Genomic DNA, 20,033 nt, shown 5'->3' with positions numbered 1-20,033 from the left:
GTAGACATGATATAGTGCTTCCCTTCACCAGCTAGCACGAGGTTCACAGCTGTCCAGACTTCTGCACTGGCAGATTCAAAAATGGCGGAACATGTATGATAGAAAAATAAAAATAAATAAAAAGATCCATCGCAGAGCAATGAGAGTAAGAATATCACCTGCCAATCCAACCAAACAAATTAGAAAGACACAAGTGATGGTCTGCTAAGAATGATTTGCCTGGGCACTCAAGGTATTTGATGAGCAAGACAGCAGCAAAAGGAGTCTGAATGCCCAAAACGGGTCTAGCCACAGATAAACACTGACCGGGTTAACTGTCTTTATCCCAAGTATATCAACTGGCGATTAACCCCCGAGAAAAAATCAGGCCAAGGCATGTCGATAATATTAAAATTCAAATCAATAACAGTCTGAGCCCGCTAGCTTAAAATCTAGAGCTGAAATAAAAGTATGTTTCCAATGGAGGGGGGTACAGCAAGATCACTGGTCAAATAAAGGATTCATATGACCTTCATTGCAACACAAAATATTAAACTTCTTCATCTCATACAAGTGTTCACATCTGAGTAAAAAAGCATAAGAGTTAAACGCCATCCTAGTACGCTACAAATACAAAACCATTCATCACTGCGTTCTGGTCACAGGTTCCAACGCTTCAACAGTGACAACACTATTGCCTCTGATCACCTGTAGCAAGAAAGTGAAACTAAATTAAAAAAACATGGGCCAATATTAGGAGAAAATTTCTTAAGTAACGATTTAAATAAACTGGAAAAGAAAAATGGTGTACGGTGACTCACCACCATGCCTATGTCAGTTTTCTCATCACCATTCACCTCCACAGTGTTGTCAACCACCAAATTCATGAACTGGTCAAACCCACGGAGTGTTCCGACCACCATCCTATTTGCATTCAGCTTGACTGCATTTGAAAAAAGAAAAAATCAACTTCTTCAAATATCATGATAACATAAAACACAGACAAATAGAGCGTTAATAGGTAACTTAAAGGGCCAGAAAACCAGTCGGAAATAAACCAATTAAAGATGGAAATTCACAACAAAAGCTCTACTGTTCTACCCTGGAAGTCCAGATACAGTATCCACACCAAACATCATAAATCTTTCCTTCAAAAACTCCAGCACGTACATTCATCAATTTAGTACTAGTAGAACATATAAACCTGCTCTCATAAGCTGATTTCCTGTTCTTAAACCAATTCAAGAGTTTAACCAAATTTCTAAACCCTCTAGACTTCCAAAGACCAGCCAAAAAGTAACTTAAAAAATTATTTCTGCATGTCTGGGGAGCTGATTTCAAGCCCGAGCTGTTCTTATAGATTCTAAATTAAAATAAGTAGCTGACAAATATTTATAACAAAGTACAAAAATTAAACACAGCAAATACAGCTACAAACCAACTTCTTTGTCTCTAACAAGCTTATCAATTACTTACCGCATTAAACAATGAAACATCAATTCAAGATAAAACTAATTTCTCGGTTGTTATCAACTGAATCCACCAACAACAAGTTCACACAAACATTTTCTAAAAAAAGAAAAGAAGCAACGCTCTTTTATGTTGCATAACAGATATATTTTTCCAACAGAAAACCACTAAGAAAATTATACATAGATAAAGAATTTACACATACTATCAAACCTAAAATTCTCCATCTGATACTTCTATGATTTACCAGCATACACAAACTGTGAATAAAAAACAGAGAAAATAAAAGGGAGTTGAGGAGAGCTTACTTTGAAGCTTCTTATCCATGTACCTGTAAAAAGAAAACAAAGAACAATTAGAGAGAGAGAGAGAGAGAGATACAGCTCAAAACGAAATTAACCAACCAGCGACTATAAAGAAGGAAAAAAAATGCTTACTTCTTGAGATCTGGAGGCTGCCCCGATCTGCTCATGACTGAAACGAAGACCTTGATGGACTGGGTTTTTTTTTTTTTTTATGTGTTTGTCGCAGGAGAACGAGCGCTCGATTGAAGGGACACTGCATTTGTTTGCCTCCTTTTGTAAAACCCTAAAAATTTGAAGCCCAAGATTGGGTTCTGTCTGTGGGCCACAAAGGCCCATGATGGTCCAGTTAAAGGAGTGATAACAAAAAAGAGCAGGATATACCATAGAGGGGTGTTGCGAGAATCGAACTCGCGACCTCTCGCACCCGAAGCGAGAATCATACCACTAGACCAAACACCCACGATGCTCAAAGTTCCCATAAAATATTAAATGTTTAATGATAACATCTAAAGAGTTTTTCTATGCATGACTGAAGAAAATGCAGATGATTTAAACCAAGGAGAGGTTGCATATCGGCGAGTGTTCGGTGCTGCAGGTTCCATGGTATTAGAGATGAGTGATTGCAACGTACATCGATTGCACTATTTGACCCGCGGGTCCGAAATTTATACAGGTTATTTTATAAAAAATAAATAAAGTATAAATTAAAACAAAATCATATTTGTATCTAATTGAATAAATTGGTAATTATTTATATAAATAAAAATATTATTAATAATAGCAAGTGAAATTGAAAAATAGATAGAGGGCGAAAATCAAACTGTAACACAAATCAGAACATATATAAAATTTATTTAAAAAAATAAAGAAAAAAATTATGCGATGCTATTTATAATAAAAATACTATAAAAATTAATGTTTTATTTTTAAAAAAATTAATTTATATAAAAAATATAGATAAATCATACTAACCTCATAAAAAATCTAAATAAACTCAATATAATAAAAAATAATTACTATTTCAAAAGGACTAGATAATCCAAAAAATTCACAAATATAAATCAAAACATAAATGTAAAATTTATTTTTAAAAATACATATAAAAAGTAGTAATTTTAAAAAAAAATAAAAAAATTAAGGTGAGGTGTTGTTAGCCAAGTGTTTGACCTATAAAAAAAGAGCCCCACATGAGCTTTTAATTTTTTCTAGAATTAATATCGTCTGTCATATTTCTTGCCAAAAAAATAAACGATGCATTGTTTATAATTGCTTATGATGACCGAAAAAAATAAGACTCTTATCTTTTCAGCCTAAGAATCTATTTTCAATCTATGTTTTACCCAAAACATTTATAAAACATCGTTTCAATCTTATCTAACCAATTCATGTCTTAAAAAATGCAAAAAGACATTGTAAAACTCATAATCAACTTAAAATTAAAAATTTTTTGGGGCTTAAATATGTTTTTTTAAAGTATTTTTTAAAGTATTTTTAAAGCACATATAATCTTAATTATTTTTGTCATATGAAATCCTTTGACACGATAAATCAACTATTTTAATAGTTGAAATTATTGTCAGCAATCACTTTTTCTCTCCAAGCCATGTTATGACAACACCACTCTCTCTTTCACCGCAAAAAAAATAAAAAAGAAAAAAAATGAAGTATGATTTCAAAATATAATATTTAGAAATTATAGGAATTAGTTATCTAATAGCTTAAAAAAATGAGAAACTGGAATGAACATTTCAAATAAACTACAGACCCACCATTCATGTTATTTGTATAGTAGCTTCTAGACTTTATTTTAAGGTCTTTTTAATACTTGATTGATCTAAAATTTTAACTCATTAGTTCTTTAAAAAAAAATTCTAGAAACATCAAGTAAGATCTCAACCCGATTCAATAGTTGGATAAAAAATTATGATTTTTAAAATAAAACGATGCAGTAAAAAAAACCAGTCCAAAACCAACTTTAACTTTCCTAGATAAGTATAAAAATATTTATAATAGTTGTTGCCTCTTATTTTCCTTCGAGAAGGTGGAAACCCACAAAATATTCTATCATTAAATATCATCCATTCTTATTTCCTTGTATAATTAGAATAAATAAAAAAATTATTATAAAAAATGATTTTAAAACATTAAAGAAATTTTTACCATATATGAAAATTATACTGTGTCTATTAAAATTATTGTATAACTAAAAAACTCTTAAAAATAAGTTATTGAATATAAATTTTTTTTCTTAAAATAAAAAGTGTATAAGACAAAATACAATTGATTTATATTGTAAAAATTTCTTATACTTCAATTGATATGAAATTTTAATTTAATGTAGAATAATATATCTAAAAAATCATAATAAACCTTCAATCTAATCCAGTAATTAAATTAAAAATTATACTTGATATCATGAAATTAAACAATAAATATAATTATATTAGAATTAAAAAAATAATAAATATTTTTTTGTATCTTATCATACTTTAAATTATTAAACACGTACTACTCCGTGCAAGGGAATCACAGCAACCTTCCTTGTAAACACTATATTTGCTCTTTGGAAATATTCCAGAAAAAAATTACTATGTATAAGAACATCTGTCTTCGTCAAATTAAAAATAAAACTAACTAAATTTTTGTAAAACCTCCAGGCCTTTTGCTGGAAAATAATTTTTCTTACGATGTGAATTCTAAAAAATATAAATTTTGATAAAATGAATTATTTTTTAATGTTAGATAGTGTAATGAAAAATAAATTAAAAAATATTTTTCAGTATTTAATTATGTCATGAAAAATAAGTTGAAAAGTAAATTATTAATATTTTATTTTTCTTAAGTTTATTAAAATAACGAGAAATAAATATTACAAATTAAAAAGTTGAATGGAAATAAAAAAAAATAACTTCATAAATTACCTCAAATAAAATAAATAATAATTAAAATAATAAAGATTAAATCTAAACAATAAAAAAATAAAAGGTGAATAAATTTAAATAATAATAATCAATATTTCATAAATTATTTTAAATAAAACAAGTAATAATAAAAAAATAAGAATCAAATTTGATAGATAAATGTTTTTAATAAATATAACAAGAAAAAATAAATAATAATTATAAAAATAAAGACAAAAATTAATATAAAAATTAAATTTTAAAAGATGAAATTAAAAAATAAATATTCAAAATAAAATATATATAATAATTAAAAATTTAAAAATTAAATTTCATATAATCAGTAAATAATATAATATTTTTAAATTTTTTATAATTTTTATAAAATATTTTCCCTCTGAATTTTATAAAAAAATATTTTTTGAAAATTAAATTAAATTTTTTAAATAAAAAATATTTTTTATTAATCAATTCTTTTAATAAAAAAAAATTAAAAAAAATAATTTCATTGAAACCACTTTGTAAAAAATAAAAAATAGATTGGACATGTGTACTTCACCATACCGGCTCTTCTTCCTAGTAAAACAATATTAAAACATTTTTTCCAAATGACCTCAGCCAGCAGCCGACACACTCTGAGGGCCTAGCTTTTAAATAGACACAAGGATGCCATGTGTACGCCAGAGAAAAGTGGACAGTCCCTTGCAAGGCAGTTATGCCAGGGGAACTTCCTAGCTATATCTCTCCACGTTTCAGTGTTTGACTGAAACCATCAATAAAGAGACAACTTCTAGCGGGTAAAAATATATTTTTATATATAAATATATTAAAAAATATATTTTTGATATTAATATATTAAAAATTTATAAAAAAAAAAATTATAATAAAAAAATTATTTTTTTAAACATGAAACATTATAATATTATATTAGCATAAGACACATATTTTATTAATAATTGATTTATTAACAAAGTTATTGACAAAATAATTTTATTAGTTATTTTTTGTTTATTGGTAAATCAACACGAAATAATTTTTTTTTATTATTGATGAATTTATTGATAGAATAGATGAGTAAAAAAAATTACTTGCTTCATTTTGTAGATATATCACTCAAAAAATATCATCAGTAATTTCATCAGTAATTATTTAAAAACATTTTAAAAATTTATTTTATAAAATTATAAAATAATTAAATTAACATAAATCAACGCTCTATAATATATAATTTCAATGCTATGAAAAAAAGAAGAAGAAGAAAATCAGCTTAAATAAATTTGCAATGAATAAATAAAAAAAAATTCAACTAAAAAACATTATATGAAAAAAATGATGTTGTAATTGCTAAAACAAATTTAAAAAAATCTCACAACAACATTTATACAAATATTTAAGAAAAAAATAAAATAAATAAAAATCAAATATAGTGAAAAAAAAATATTACATTAATGTAGTTGCAAGTGAAGCTAAGAAGAGAAAAAATTTCATAAAGCATATTAATTAAAAAAAACTAAAAGAATAAAAAAAAAAGGAAAAAGAAGGCACACTGTAGCATGGAAAAGAAAAGAAAAGGATGAGGAAAGAAAAGAAAAAAAATAGATATTAATGTTTTATATATATAGAAAAAAGAAGAAAAAAATAAAAAATGGACATGTCTCATGTGAAATAAAGGGATTCAGGCTTTTTATTAGAGCATGTCAGCAACAATTTTATTTATGGATAATTAAATATTAATATTTTTAATTATTCTGTCTATAATTTTGTTTGTAATATTTAATTTAAATTTTTAATTTCATAACAAGTTTTCAGAAACTACCAACAATCGTTGATGATTTTTCAACCTGTCGATGATTCTGTTTATAATATTTAAATAAAAATTTTAAATTAATTAATTTTTTTTAAAACCATTAAATAATACTGATGACTTTTCAATCCGTCAATAATTTTATTTATAAAAAATAAAAATTAATAGTATAATTGAAAAGTAAATAGTTTTAAAGCTCTCTAGAAAATATTGATAGAATTTTCTATCGATAATTCCCTTTATAATTGACATGATAAACAATACTCACAGTTTATTAATGATTTTATTGACAGAATAAATTTTATCAATAATTTTATTGGTAAAAATGACACAACATGATTTTTTTTATTTTGTTATAATTTTTTCATTGTAATTCCTTTTGTATATATTAAGAGAATATTTTTTTTTGATAAAATCTCTCAAAAATTTATTAATAAGAATATTTTTTTAATATTTTTATTTATATTTATTAATTTTCTAGTAATAAAAATAAATTATTTAATTTTTTTTTAAGATATATAATTTAATTAGGAGTATTTTAGATTTGTCTGGCAGTAATTATCATTTCGAGTAGATTGAAGGGGATAGTTCCACCCCCAGACAAAGACAGATCTGAGGAGATTGATATTGATTAGATTGTCCCTCACTGCTATTAATTTTCAGCAGCCCTATGAAGCTCCCCTAATCTAGGAGTCTAGGGCCAGATAAGAAATTAATGTAAGGCTCCTGAGACCTATCCATCTCCTTTTGTCGCTGACACGGACACTAAGGTGGTAAGGGTCTATGTACTGGCCGCTGTGGGAGAAACGTCAGCCATTGGTGAAAGATCGGACGGTTGGATTTGGAGGTGAGGAGAGGCTGGAGTTATGAAAAGTAGAGAGTGCTGGTGGTGGAATTGAAACGGAGCTTCGCACGGAGGAGAGGGCGGGAGCTGTCCTTTCTGGAGTTTAAAAATATAGTTATAATTATTTTTTAAATAATTTTTTATATTAAAATATATATTAATAATATTTTTTTATTTTTTAAAAATTATTTTTAATATTAATACATCAAAATGATTTAAAAATATTTAAAATTTAATAATTTAAATTTAATAAAAAAATAAATAAATAATTTAAATTTTTTTTAAAATACATAAACAAACAATTCCTAAATAAGCAAACGCTATTCTTACTTTGCATCAAAGGAACTACAGTAATTAGAACAGAGACAAAAAATGTAGCAGCATCATATGTGTTGAGAAAACTTTATTAATAATTACAAAATATATTATCTTATATTAAAAAGATTTTACATACCAAAGTTAAAAATACCAAACTCCACATAAGGAAAAAATATATTTTATATATAATAATATAAAATATATGTGAATCCTAATATATAAATTTAAATCTATATCCAATTAGGAAAGAGGTTAGGTCTTAAAATAATTCTAAAAAAAATGTTAGTCTTGTTTTTTTAATCTATGGTTTTAATATAACACATAGAATTATATATAATATAAAATAATATTTTTAAACCACCTCTAACTTGTATAGTATAGTATATCATCGACACATCATTTTGCTTACCATACATCTAACAGTGCTTGATATATACTCCACGTCCAATTAAAATTAAAAATAATAAAATTACATCAGATTTTAATAAATCATTAAATTGTACACTTTTTTATATATAGGAGACCCTTGTTTATTATTTTATGTTATCCTTTGACAAATCCTATTGATATTAAAGGACTCTTTAGTAAAAAGGCACCATGAATATTTATTTTTATCCATATGTATATCTTTAATATTTCTCTTACATATAATAAAATCAACTCTTTAAAATAAGAATATTCCTAAAAACTACAATGGTATAAGTTAAAGTTGGTGGAGTCTTGAATTAAAAAAATAATTATTATTATATGATATTAAATCTGATGAATTAATATCAGAAGATACATAGGTGAAGAGCGTCCATCAGTTCAAGAGAGAGGAACAACCAAAATAATAGTAAGCTAAGAATCACTTAAATGATAAGTAAAGAAAAACATCACTCTTTTAATAAGCTCATAATTAAAATATTTCATTTCTAAACGTGGTTGCAGCCCTCCACAAGAACACTCTTCATGCAGTCAATGAACTCTTGCATTTGCTCCCTTGAATGCAGTGGTGATGGATACACACAGACACAATCCAACCGCCCATCTCTGATGGTGTCAAAAATTGCAATGGAAGGCCCTATACCATGAGCAGAGGCACACCCCATGTAATCTTCTACGCCGACTTCCTTCTGCAGGGCAGCACGATCATCTACCACAGACTCTTCAAACACAGACACTAGAGCTGTCCTGAGAGAAGATGATGGCGTCAAGCCAGGATTATCAATGGCCTTACACATAAGGAAGTTGAGATCTGCCATGTCTGAGAAGTGCCTGTTGCAATTCTTGTAGCTAGCAAATGCCGCGTACGTTTTCTGGGCCAGCTCCCATAACTTTTCTCCCCCTTTCATCATATGAGCATTCAGAATAGCAGAGTGATAAAATCCTGGCAGAAGCAATGATTTGGTTAGTGAAACAAGGAAATGGCAGCAAGGCTAGCTAATGGCACTGAGAACTAATACTGGAGTCATGGAATGATCTCGTCCTCTCTCTATGCATGCAGTGGCGCCAATTAAAATATGCTATCAGGCCACGACGGCGCTGGGTCAGGTATAAATTAAAAAAAAAAATACCTGGTTCAATTCCAGAGGATATTGCTGTCATCTTCTGCGACTATTAACATATTTATTCTGATTTTTCGTTGAAAATGTCGTTTTTAAAAGTAATTTTTTTCATTTTAAATTAATTTTTAAGATATTTCGATATATTCATGTTAAAATTAATTTTAAAATAATAATAAAAAATTATTTTAATATATTTTTAAATAAAAAACACTTTAAAAATAACTATTATTATATTTTCAATCAACAATCTAATATTGCAAGCATAACTTTAACAATTTCTTTTTTAGCCACCATTTGATATAAAAAAAGAGTTTAAATCCTTCCATAAATTTATAAAATAAATATTCTATTATAATTTATTTAAAGTGTTGTTTTGGTACTAAAAATAAATATTCTATCTAATAATAAGGGCATTTATAGTCGTCAGATTATTTTTAAGAGCTCACGGATCCCATCATTTTAAAAGCAACATTCATTTACTTACTTTGCTTTTATAAAATAAATTAATCTCAATTCTTCTACTTCAACTGCTCTCTGTCGTTTCTTTTATTTATTACCGACATTATTATTTTTATCAGGTGGGATACTGCTCTATCAAGGCACAAAACACAAAACTCAACAATACACTGAAGAAAAGTTGTCCTTACAAAGAGAAAAATAGAGTAGCCTAAATGCACAGAAAAACCATTTAAGCAAATCAACAAATAGAGACCTGCAAAATTAAGTAATAATAATATAATGAAATATTTATTTAATATCATGTTAATTTCATAAATTATAAAAATTAATTTAAAATTAACCAAATATTTAAAAATAAAATTGAAAAAATAAAAAATAAAACAAGAAAAAAAAATTAAAGTATAAAAAAAAATTAGGTTTTGATTTTTTTTTCTTTTATTAAGGGGTGGACCCTCCCTTTTTTTAAAAAGTTAAGGTATATAATATGTTGTTTACTCCACCGATCAAATATTGTTGAAAAATCAAGTTAAAGATGTTTTACACGTCTAAAAATTTATTTTCAATCATTATTTTACCCAAAAACAATCTAATAATACTCCAATGGAATTATCCTTATCAAAAAACAATTTGATAATACTTAAATTATTTTAAATAGAATTTATTAACATCAAAATCAATTATTTTAAATGATTAGAATTGATATCAATCAATATTTTTTCTTTTTTTGGGTTAAAAATGAGCTTTTGAAAAACTAAAGGGGTTGAAGATGAATTATTAAAAAGTAAGAGAATCAAAGTTAAATATATAGAACCATTTCAACTCTTATAGATAGCGAGCTTTACTCAATTCTTAAAAATTTGAAATGATCTTCTAAGTAAAAAAAAAAAACCCAATATATAAATGTTGAGAGTGAATAGTAATGTTAAATATTCTAAAATTTATAAATAATAAACTTTAATCATTTTAATATTTATTTCATAGCTAAGAATATGTTTTCAGTCATGTTGGTCATTTCACATGGAATTGTTTTATACTAGTTTGACTTAGTTTAAAGCTTAGACCGCTGGATTGTCTTGTTAGGTTAACTCGTGCGTCACCCAGCCAACCGACGGCTATTATTTTTGTTTAAAATAGTACTATTTTAATTTTTTTAATAAAGATCTTAATTTTAATCTAACCAAGTTTATATATTGGATGAACTTATTAAATTATTTAAATTTGACAGGTCAATGTCAAAAACTGGTTAAAATAAAACTAAATTGACTCCTGAAATCGAACAACTATTAATAAATATGCCATATAGATAATTTTGTATGATCTTATATGGAGTGATATCAAACTTTGCCTAATTATAATATATACTTCTGTAAAATAAAAGAAAAGAAATCTAGCATTTGTGTGAAGTGCACATTGCCAGTTGTTTTTTCTATTCTTGCTTATTTATCAAAATATCATGGAGAAATTATATTAATTACATGTCTATATGTTGGCACGCATTCAAGCTAGCATGTGAACCATGATCGGAAGGAGGGCTTACCAAAATGGTGATTAGAAAGAGTTGGATCAAGAACTGATCTGCAGTCAGTCAAGGTGACGACTGCGTACTTTCTTTGTTTATCCACACGACTCTTAGATTTGTGTGCAGCTATTAATCCCGCACTTGCCAAAGCCCCACACAGCTTAATTCCTCTTGATTTGCAGCCCTACAAAATTTAAGACAGCTTGTTTAATTTATCTGTGATGAAAAAATGGAGAGTTTCGGAATAGATGCTTGCAGATCTTCATAAACATAAATCCTATCTATAGTAATAGTACGTTCATGTCTTCACTTACATGGGGTCCATGCAGAAAATAAATTGATCATATGAAAGTAGCATTTGATTAGCATTTTTGTCTAAAAAGATTATATATAAGGCAACAAACAATGGCATAATGTAATAATACAAGTCCTCGTACTTACAGCAATGATCGTCTCCGTGTCCTTTTGGTTCATCTGCAACCTTACCACCTGAGAAGATCTTGGTGACCTTGAATCCTTGAATTTCAGATTTGTTAGTCTAAGTGAATTCACCGAGTAACCAAGCATGTCAATCCCACGCTCCCACAAACCCTTCTTAGCCTTCTTATTAGGAACAAGATCCTCAATTCTCGAAGTAACCTCCCCTTCATTTGCTATTTCCTTCTGCAGAGCACCTCTCTCCTCTTCACTCACCAGCACCACCAGTTCCTGCAGCAAAGACACAGCCGTGGTTCGGTCACACGCCGAGGCATGAAGCCTAAGAACCAGTACCCACTTTGCGTTAGGGAGGGCATAGGTGGTAGCAAAAAACATATCTTGAATCTCATTAATGGATGATGGTGCCTTGTTATGGTTATACCATGAGTTTTGGTTAAGTTCATGCTCAAGGACCAGATGGAGGGGTGAGAGAGATTGGTTTTTTGGGTTCAATGGGTTTTCGAGGATTTTGAAAGTCGACGAGAGGTTGAATGCTTTCAGTTTAATGAAAGGAGTGGGAGAAGTAATGAAGGAAAATGTGTTCGTGTTGCTGCCAGAATGGAGTCTTGACCTAAGGATTGGATGAGAATTTTGGAGTTTGTGGAGAGCATTCTCTAGAACCGAGTTTCGAGGGAGCTTAGATGTGAGGATGGCCAAGACGGCTATGCCAGTGCCACCAGGCACCGCTCGGCACCAGCTGTGCTCGGTGCCTCCCACTGCTCGGGCCTTGGGCTCAGCTGTTTCTGGACTGATCAACGTCTGGCAAGACATGTAAATAATGTAGTAGAAGAAGAACAGTAGAAATATTTGCAGCCTTTGGTATACAAACCTGGCCGGGCAAGGTATGATATGATGTGGTTCCAGTAGGAATTTATATAGAGGAAGCGATCGAGCACTTACGTTACATCAACTTTTAGATTATTTTAGTTTTTTTTTTTATCAAAATAAATATAAACATTAATTTAGTTTTTTTCATATAAAAATAATAATTAAAAGTACATGCATTGCGATGCAAAACGGTGTGCAGCTAGTCGTTCGGTTTCAAAAGTAACTAGCTATATTATTTTAATATTCAGCTCAAAGATCACCCACGCAAGTCTGGTAAATAATAATTAATGCTTGCGTTTTTGTTGTTTCATTTTTATTTTATCATATATTTTTCCTAATAAAGTTGAAAGTATTCTCTGATATTTTGATTATGTATCACGAATAATTGTTGTTTGTTTTATATTTTAAAATTATTTAAAAAAAATTAAATTTTTTTTATTTTTTTATTTATTTCAAACTAATATATTTTTAATGTTTTAAAATCATTTTAATTTATTAATGTTAAAAATAATTTTTAAAAAATAAAAAAAATATTTAAAAAATAAGTATAATTACATTTCTATGAAATTATATGCACACCATCACACCCCGAATTGATATACCTTAAAAATACTGCATTTCTCTAATGCTTTATGCAGATAATTTCCGCATTCGTTTATAGAAATGACTGTCCTGTTTCTTCAATGCATATAGGTGTGTTTTTACCTATATTTGTCTACAATTTTATAAACTGAACTCGTAGATTTTATTTTACTCTACCGAGGACACGAGTGCTTTATCAACTTCATGATTACATCGCGTGGGATGCAACCAATATTATTCACTCTCTCACCAAACATCCTTCATGGCTTTATTTATTTTTTTAAAAAAAATATTTTAATATTTTAAGTTTTATTTTGAATAACTTAATTTTAATTAAAGGTTAATTAATTTATTTTTATTTTAGAATAGATTTATCATGAATACTAAAAATGTTTTGAGTTAAAATAAATTTTATATAAAAAATATTAAACCTTAATTTTTCAGTCACCACAGTAAATAAAATCTATGTAAATTAAATGAGGTGTTATTTGCCTTAGTTAGCAATACATCATCTTATTTTTTTAAAAAAAAAATCACATCATTTGTTTTAATTAAAAAAAAAACTCAATCACGTAGGTATTGAAAAAATAGGGTGGATCCTTTATTTGACTGGCCTAATAGCACTTAGCCTTTGTCTTTTTTTAAAAAAAAAATTTCTAATTATTTTTTTAATTAATTTATGTGGTTTTTTCTTTAATTTTTTTATTTATATTTAAACTAATACCCCTTCTCTCTTTTGTTTTGTTTAAAGAACCTATTTCACATGAAATTTTTTTTATTGTACATTTAAATTTTAAAAAGTTTTTATGATTTATCTACATATATGTGTGTGTGTGTGTTATCTTTTGTATAGATAAAATTTATTTTAGAAAATAAAAAATTATTTTCAGATAATATTTCTAAAATATGCAGTCTTACATAATGTTTTTTTTCTCATTTTATTTTATTAATTTAATTTTTATCTCTATTTCTATTATTGTTTGCTTAAATAAAAAAATTATTTTAAAAAATAAATCTAGAAGATACAACTAAGTAAATTTCAACTTGCGAGATTAAATATTTTAATATATATATATATATGTCTTTTATTTTTTTAGTCATATTTATGGGTTTTTATTATTATTTATTAATACATATATTTCTCAATATATTTAATTACATATATGCATAAGTTTTTGGATATTTAAGGGTTAATGTGTAGCCTAGAATTGTTAGTAGCTTGGAAGATAAGCATATTAAATTTGATTATGATACATTCACTAATATTTTGGATATTTCAAATGAAAGATCTAGAGTTTTTAAGATAAAGATAATATCTAGATCTAGAGTCTTTAAGATAAAAATAATCTAGAGTCTTTAAGATAAAAATAATATCTATAATTGACAATTTTGTTTATAATAAAGCTATTGTCTTGCATATTGGTTGACATGACTTTGCTCCTAAAACAAAGATTACGAGTCAGGACTTGCTACTATAACCTATGATAATTTTTAGGATCATTACACATAATATTTTTTTTTAAGAAAGGACAATATAATAAGGTCACATTTATGGACATGTGCTTGATTGATTATATGATAAAAGGTTGTCCGATTAACCTACCATAAATTATGATGAAAAACATGATCATGACACATGATGAAAAAACAAGAGTATTTCCTTACAATTAATGTTTTAACTTTCATCTTTGAATAATTTTGAGATATTACTAACAACATGAATAAGATATCATTTTTCAAGTTCAGGGAGACAAGTAATGAAACCCTCATTAAGCTAATAATATGCTTGGTTAATAATAAGTTTTTAAACATATTTCATACGAAGAACACATCAACAAACATGATGGAAATCCAAGAAGGAAGCAAAGTAAAGATTTAGTTTAAATATTTATTTCAGTGCTTAATATAAATCTTTAAATCCTACTTGACAGCACAATTAAAAGAATGCACACTTCACTCTGCATGTATTAAAGAATTGATAAATAATATGATATAATTTAAGATAAATGGTTTAAAAAATTCATTTAGGTTAATTTATCAAAATTAAAACTCTATATGAACCGATTAATTATATGGTATGACCAAATAAAATGGTTGACTATTTTAGTTGTCAGTGGAGCTATAATAACTATAAGTGACTAGTTTTTTAAAGTGTATTTTCTCATTCTCACTATAAGAGTATGTATTTTCATTCTCTCTACACTTAAACACTTTCTAATCCTATATGTGTTATATTGTGAGATACTGAGATACTATAAGTTTTAATTGTAATATATACTCGAGAGTTAGAGAAAAACTCTTGGTTTTGGTGATGTATTTAAAATCATGAAGATGACATATCTTCAGGTGAAAGAAAAATCTTGAAGCGAAAATGTCTTTAAATTATATAAAAATTTTAATGTGAATTTATCAAATTCCCATTATATTGACAAGTTAAAAAATACAATCCTTAAATATAGTTTAGTACTTGAGGTGTAGATTTAAAATTTTTTATGCTGTGTTAAAAATGTGTTTACAAATTCTCTCCCTTATCTTTTAACTTTAAGTAATTTAATTATATTATTGGTTATTACATGTTTGAATTAATATGCATTATTTGTTAATAATAATAATATACTTAATTTACCTCTATCTTAATTGTTATAATTACCCTAGTCCTTGAACAACAAGAAGTGTTCTAACAAAAAAAAATAGTTTTCATGATGTTTTTGGAAGTGTTATATCACACTTTTGTTGGTGATTCAATAAATGTTGCTGAATGCACAATGAGTAGAAAATTTTTATTTTTTTTAATTTGATATATTTTTAATTTTGTATTTTAATATTTAACTTGCTAAAAATTAAATTAAATTTTTTTTTATTTTATTTTTTATAAAATTATCATACGCTTATGTAATTTATATTTTATCACCAGACAAGATGATGGAAACCTTTTAAAAATATATGTAATATTGATAAGCATTTGTTTTTGAGGTAATTATTATATTTTTTTAATTTTTTTATATTATTATTTTAAATATTATTAAATTAATCATATTTATTCAACCAATTCAATTCAAGTCCATTAGTAGTTTTCAGTCCTTCTTTGGAAACACCCGGGTCACCTCAGTATTTGTCTTTATATACATATTAGAAAAAAACAAACGGGTCGCCGATCTATTATTTCCTAACTGCCATCGATTCCTTATTAAAAACACGGCCGACAATTTCAGTTTTTTTCACAGCTTCTGGGTGTCCGTACATGGCATCATTTAAAGCTTCTCTGTAAGTTTATTAATTGACCCCCACCCGCTCCCTTCCTCCTCTCCTTTAATATGCTTTGAAAAAATGGTGTCAACCGGCGAATGAGGAGGTAATTCTTGTCGTGCATCCACGGCTGAGCACTTATGGTATTAATAAAGAGGATTTGACATGTCGCCCATGCTCTACCTACACGAGCATTGTAGTTGAGAGACTTCACGTGGCCCCTATATTGTCTGCTTTAATTTAGGATTTTTTTTTTAAGAGTTATAATAGGGTTACAATTGTTTTTTAAAATATTTTTTATTTAAAAATATATAAAAATAATATATATTCTTTGTTCTTTAAATTTATTTTTAATATAACCACATTAAAATTATCTAAAATTACTAAAAATATTAATTTAAAATAAAAAATTAAAAAAATAACTTTTAAAACATAAAAATAAACCAACTTTTAAAAAAATTATTAAAAAATTATAACCTTTGTATATATTTTTTTCTTAAAATAGAGAGCAGAATATCACACCTAAACCCATTAACCATTTCTATCCTTCACTTCAGCAGCCATTGTTAAAGAACAAGGAAACAAATCTCAACAAGTAACCCTCTTTCTCCAACGGGCCACAATCTCTTTTCCTTGACTCAGTCTCTCTCTGATAAGCTCTCTTCCTGGTTTTTCTCATGATTTACAGCCAAGCTCGAGAGTTCCGAGTATCATGAAGTTTTTTGCTGTCTTGTCCCCTCGTCCCCTCTCCTGTAATCTCATCTATGCAATCTCGCCCCTGATGTTCCGTCTCCTTACCAACAAATATAAGATGGTTTTGGAGACGAGTCGACTCAGAGAGTAAATTAGCTGTAGTTTTATGAAGAAAAATGAGTAGTTAGTTAACTGAAAAGGTCTCTTTTATGTTCTTGTAAGTTTATCCAAAATCGGAAAGGAAGCACCGAATCCCTTGAGAAGCTCATTCAAAAATGATTGGCCATGGCCATCCTTGAAAATTTATTAGGGTTGAAGAATAAGCTGAACATACAGCAAAGATGATGAAAGCAACATCTGATACAAGTTTGATCACGACAAAATAAAATAAATTCATCATTCTCAAATCCAAAAATCCAACCAGCTGCTCTCTCACAAGTGTTTTAGAAGCCATGTTTATGATTTACAGTTGATCGTGATTTTTTATATAGATTTTCAAGAGATTGAGATTTGGGAGATTAAAGATTTTTAATTTTAAGATTTAGATATTGACAAGTGGAGAAGAGATAAGAATTCGAAGGATAAAAGACCGATCTCGTCCCTTCGGTTCAATACCCTAATTTTTGTTTCCTTTTTTCTTTTACGTCTATTAATATTTTTTATTGCTTTTCTAGATTAAAAAAAAAATTACTTTTAATAAAAATTAATATTTTATATTGTATGTCCTATAATTAATTTCTATAAATCCTAAAATTAATAATTAAATAAGTTTTTAGTGGCTACTGATAATAACAACTACAACACTCAAACCTAAAACTATAAAAGAGTAAATCTCTTAAGAGTAAATCTCTTAATCTCATGCTCTTATTATTATATCACCTATTAGATAGTTCGAATATTACATAGTATTAATTATACTAAATAGCATTGGATTTAACTCTTATCTTATCTTGTACATAGTATGTATTAAATTGAAATTTTTTAGTTTGGTAAACATTAAATAAGATAGAATAGTATATTATAATGATAATAATACTCATGTATTGTCTAATGTTTGAAATATAAACTATAACATATATTTTAATCTAAAAATATTTATTTTGTTTTTAATATTTTATTTTAGAAAATAATTATTAGTATTTATTTAAATATTAATTTATTTTAAACAAAATCAACAAATTCTTTTTATGGTAATCAATTCGTTATTATGTTAACCGAAAGTAAAGGGAGACCAAGATCCTCTCAATTAAGTGTTTCCATGATCCTCCGGTAAACCTCAACATCATCATGATTCATGAACATGCGATGAGTCACCCTCTCTTTTGAGACCATAACAACTCTTCGATCTCCCCATCATCCTCGACACTCTTTTTAGCCCTTCTCGCCATATTATCATAAAACGCCTCTCCATGCGCCGGCCTTTTAAAGGGTCATGTCACCTACCGTGCACGACACTAGACCCGCAACCATCACCATCTTCTTTTATTCATGATATATTATTGAAAATATCTTACAGTTAATTGGTAAATGGCATGTTACATTGATTTTATTTATATAAATTATATTTATTATTAATAATTTTTTTAATATTTAATTAATAAATTTAATATATGATTAATGAATCTAGAGTCAATATAAATTTCATGAAATAAAAATGTTTTACATATAATATTATAAAATTACTATAATTATAAAAATTTTATTGCATCAAAAGAATATTTTCAAATATTCATGGATAATATTTTATTATGACTAGACATTAATTAGAGCTGTTAAGGCTGACACAAATTATATTTTCTCTTTTATGAATAAAAGCAGATGCTCTTAAAAATTGAGACATGAGAAATACCTGAAACTAATATACAAGTGCTTGTTATATGACATGTATATTGAATTAACCTGCAAAAGAATTTCATGTGGAGATACCATTTATCTCTATGAAAAGGCTTACGTGATAGTTGTGATCTTTAGATTTGATATTACCAAGTTAACTTATATTGAGAGTATTATACTTTGATCTTAACTACATGTTGTCCTACTTTAAAACAACAAACAAGGATATATTGGTTATATTATAAACTATATGAATGTATCTGAGTAATCAAAAGAAGATTTATCACCCTAAGTGAATTAAAAAAATTATTTTATTTGTTCTCAAATAGTTTTGATGGTGAAATTCTCGGCCAATATGGAATGAGATTTAAAAATAATTTTAAATCTTATTTAAATAATCAATAACTATAGTGTTAAGAACTAAAATGATTTAACAAAGCACACATACTCCATGATATTAATGTCTAAGTCAAAACATTCTTGATGAATGAATAATAATTATAATGAGAAACCGGATACTAAAAGGTTCAATCAAACCACTTATGATTTTTCTATTATATGAGAGGATCATGACAGGTTGCTAGACATTGCACTTGATCTACAAATATAAATTAATCAATTATTGAATAATTAATATATTATTTTTAAAAATTTTAATTAATCCTATTTCATTTATAAATCACACATATAAAAACCATTGGTTAGAAATTAAAATAGAATGATTAATCAAGTGCGATTTGATTGTAAATAAATTTTATAAACTGAAGACTAGAATGTAATTAATATAATGAATTACAATTCTAGAACTAGAAAAAAATTAAAAAAGAAATTGATTGAATAAATTTCTAAAATTATCTTAAAATAATATATGTGATATTATTTAAGGTGGAAATTGATTTTTTTTTTTGTCATTTATAGGGTTTTAAGTTTCTTTATAAATTGAATATTATGCCTCTTACAACAATACATTACATGACAATACAATAATATATTACAGAAACACCAAAACATAAAAAAAAAGTGAGCACTCAAAGGTATAACCATCTCTTTCTCCAAAAAATGTTTAAATATTTCTCGCTAATAGTTTGTGTAGATTATTGTTGGAGGTCGGAAACTTAAACAACTTGTTGTTTGTGATAACCTAGTGACACGACTAAAAAATTGATGTCTTCTCCCAAGTGCAGGAGTGTCGAAGTAATAAATAACCTGGTAAGACCGGGGTCGAACCA

General features: G+C 27.0%; 2 protein-coding genes and 1 non-coding gene across 3 annotated transcripts; all 3 read right to left on the bottom strand.

The window, feature by feature from the left end:
* Positions 1–365: 365 nt before the first annotated feature.
* Positions 366–2,013, bottom strand: LOC105110685 (probable small nuclear ribonucleoprotein G). The gene is made up of 4 exons (XM_011005790.1): positions 1,887–2,013; positions 1,758–1,780; positions 801–922; positions 366–687 (listed from the first exon to the last, which is right to left on the bottom strand). The coding sequence occupies exons 1-4, from the start codon at positions 1,919–1,921 to the stop codon at positions 625–627; spliced, it is 243 nt and encodes an 80-aa protein (XP_011004092.1). The 5' UTR covers positions 1,922–2,013; the 3' UTR covers positions 366–624.
* Positions 2,014–2,141: 128 nt separating this feature from the next.
* Positions 2,142–2,213, bottom strand: TRNAP-CGG (transfer RNA proline (anticodon CGG)). Its single transcript has one exon. It is a non-coding gene; the product is annotated as a tRNA-Pro (tRNA).
* Positions 2,214–8,411: 6,198 nt separating this feature from the next.
* On the bottom strand, positions 8,412–12,521 carry LOC105110684 (uncharacterized). Its single transcript, XM_011005789.1, has 3 exons — positions 11,587–12,521; positions 11,164–11,329; positions 8,412–8,989 (listed from the first exon to the last, which is right to left on the bottom strand). Exons 1-3 carry the CDS (start codon positions 12,391–12,393, stop codon positions 8,535–8,537), a joined length of 1,428 nt encoding a protein of 475 aa, XP_011004091.1. The 5' UTR covers positions 12,394–12,521; the 3' UTR covers positions 8,412–8,534.
* Positions 12,522–20,033: the final 7,512 nt, after the last annotated feature.

This window comes from Populus euphratica, unplaced genomic scaffold, assembly GCF_000495115.2.
Source record: "Populus euphratica unplaced genomic scaffold, PopEup_1.0 scaffold259.1, whole genome shotgun sequence".
In the NCBI taxonomy this organism is placed as follows: Eukaryota; Viridiplantae; Streptophyta; class Magnoliopsida; order Malpighiales; family Salicaceae; genus Populus; species Populus euphratica.
Note: the sequence above shows the minus strand (reverse complement) of the source record. Positions and strands in the feature narration are given on the sequence as shown.

Coding starts and splice junctions, on each gene's coding strand:
- LOC105110684 (XM_011005789.1), bottom strand. CDS start 12,393: ATGTCTTGCCAGACGTTGATCAGTCCAGAAACAGCTGAGCCCAAGGCC. Junction 11,330..11,586: donor ACACGGAGACGATCATTGCT/GTAAGTACGAGG, acceptor TAAATTTTGTAG/GGCTGCAAATCAAGAGGAAT. Junction 8,990..11,163: donor TCTTTCTAATCACCATTTTG/GTAAGCCCTCCT, acceptor TGCTTCTGCCAG/GATTTTATCACTCTGCTATT.
- LOC105110685 (XM_011005790.1), bottom strand. CDS start 1,921: ATGAGCAGATCGGGGCAGCCTCCAGATCTCAAGAA. Junction 1,781..1,886: donor CAGCCTCCAGATCTCAAGAA/GTAAGCATTTTT, acceptor TTCTTTTTACAG/GTACATGGATAAGAAGCTTC. Junction 688..800: donor AAACTGACATAGGCATGGTG/GTGAGTCACCGT, acceptor TTCTTGCTACAG/GTGATCAGAGGCAATAGTGT.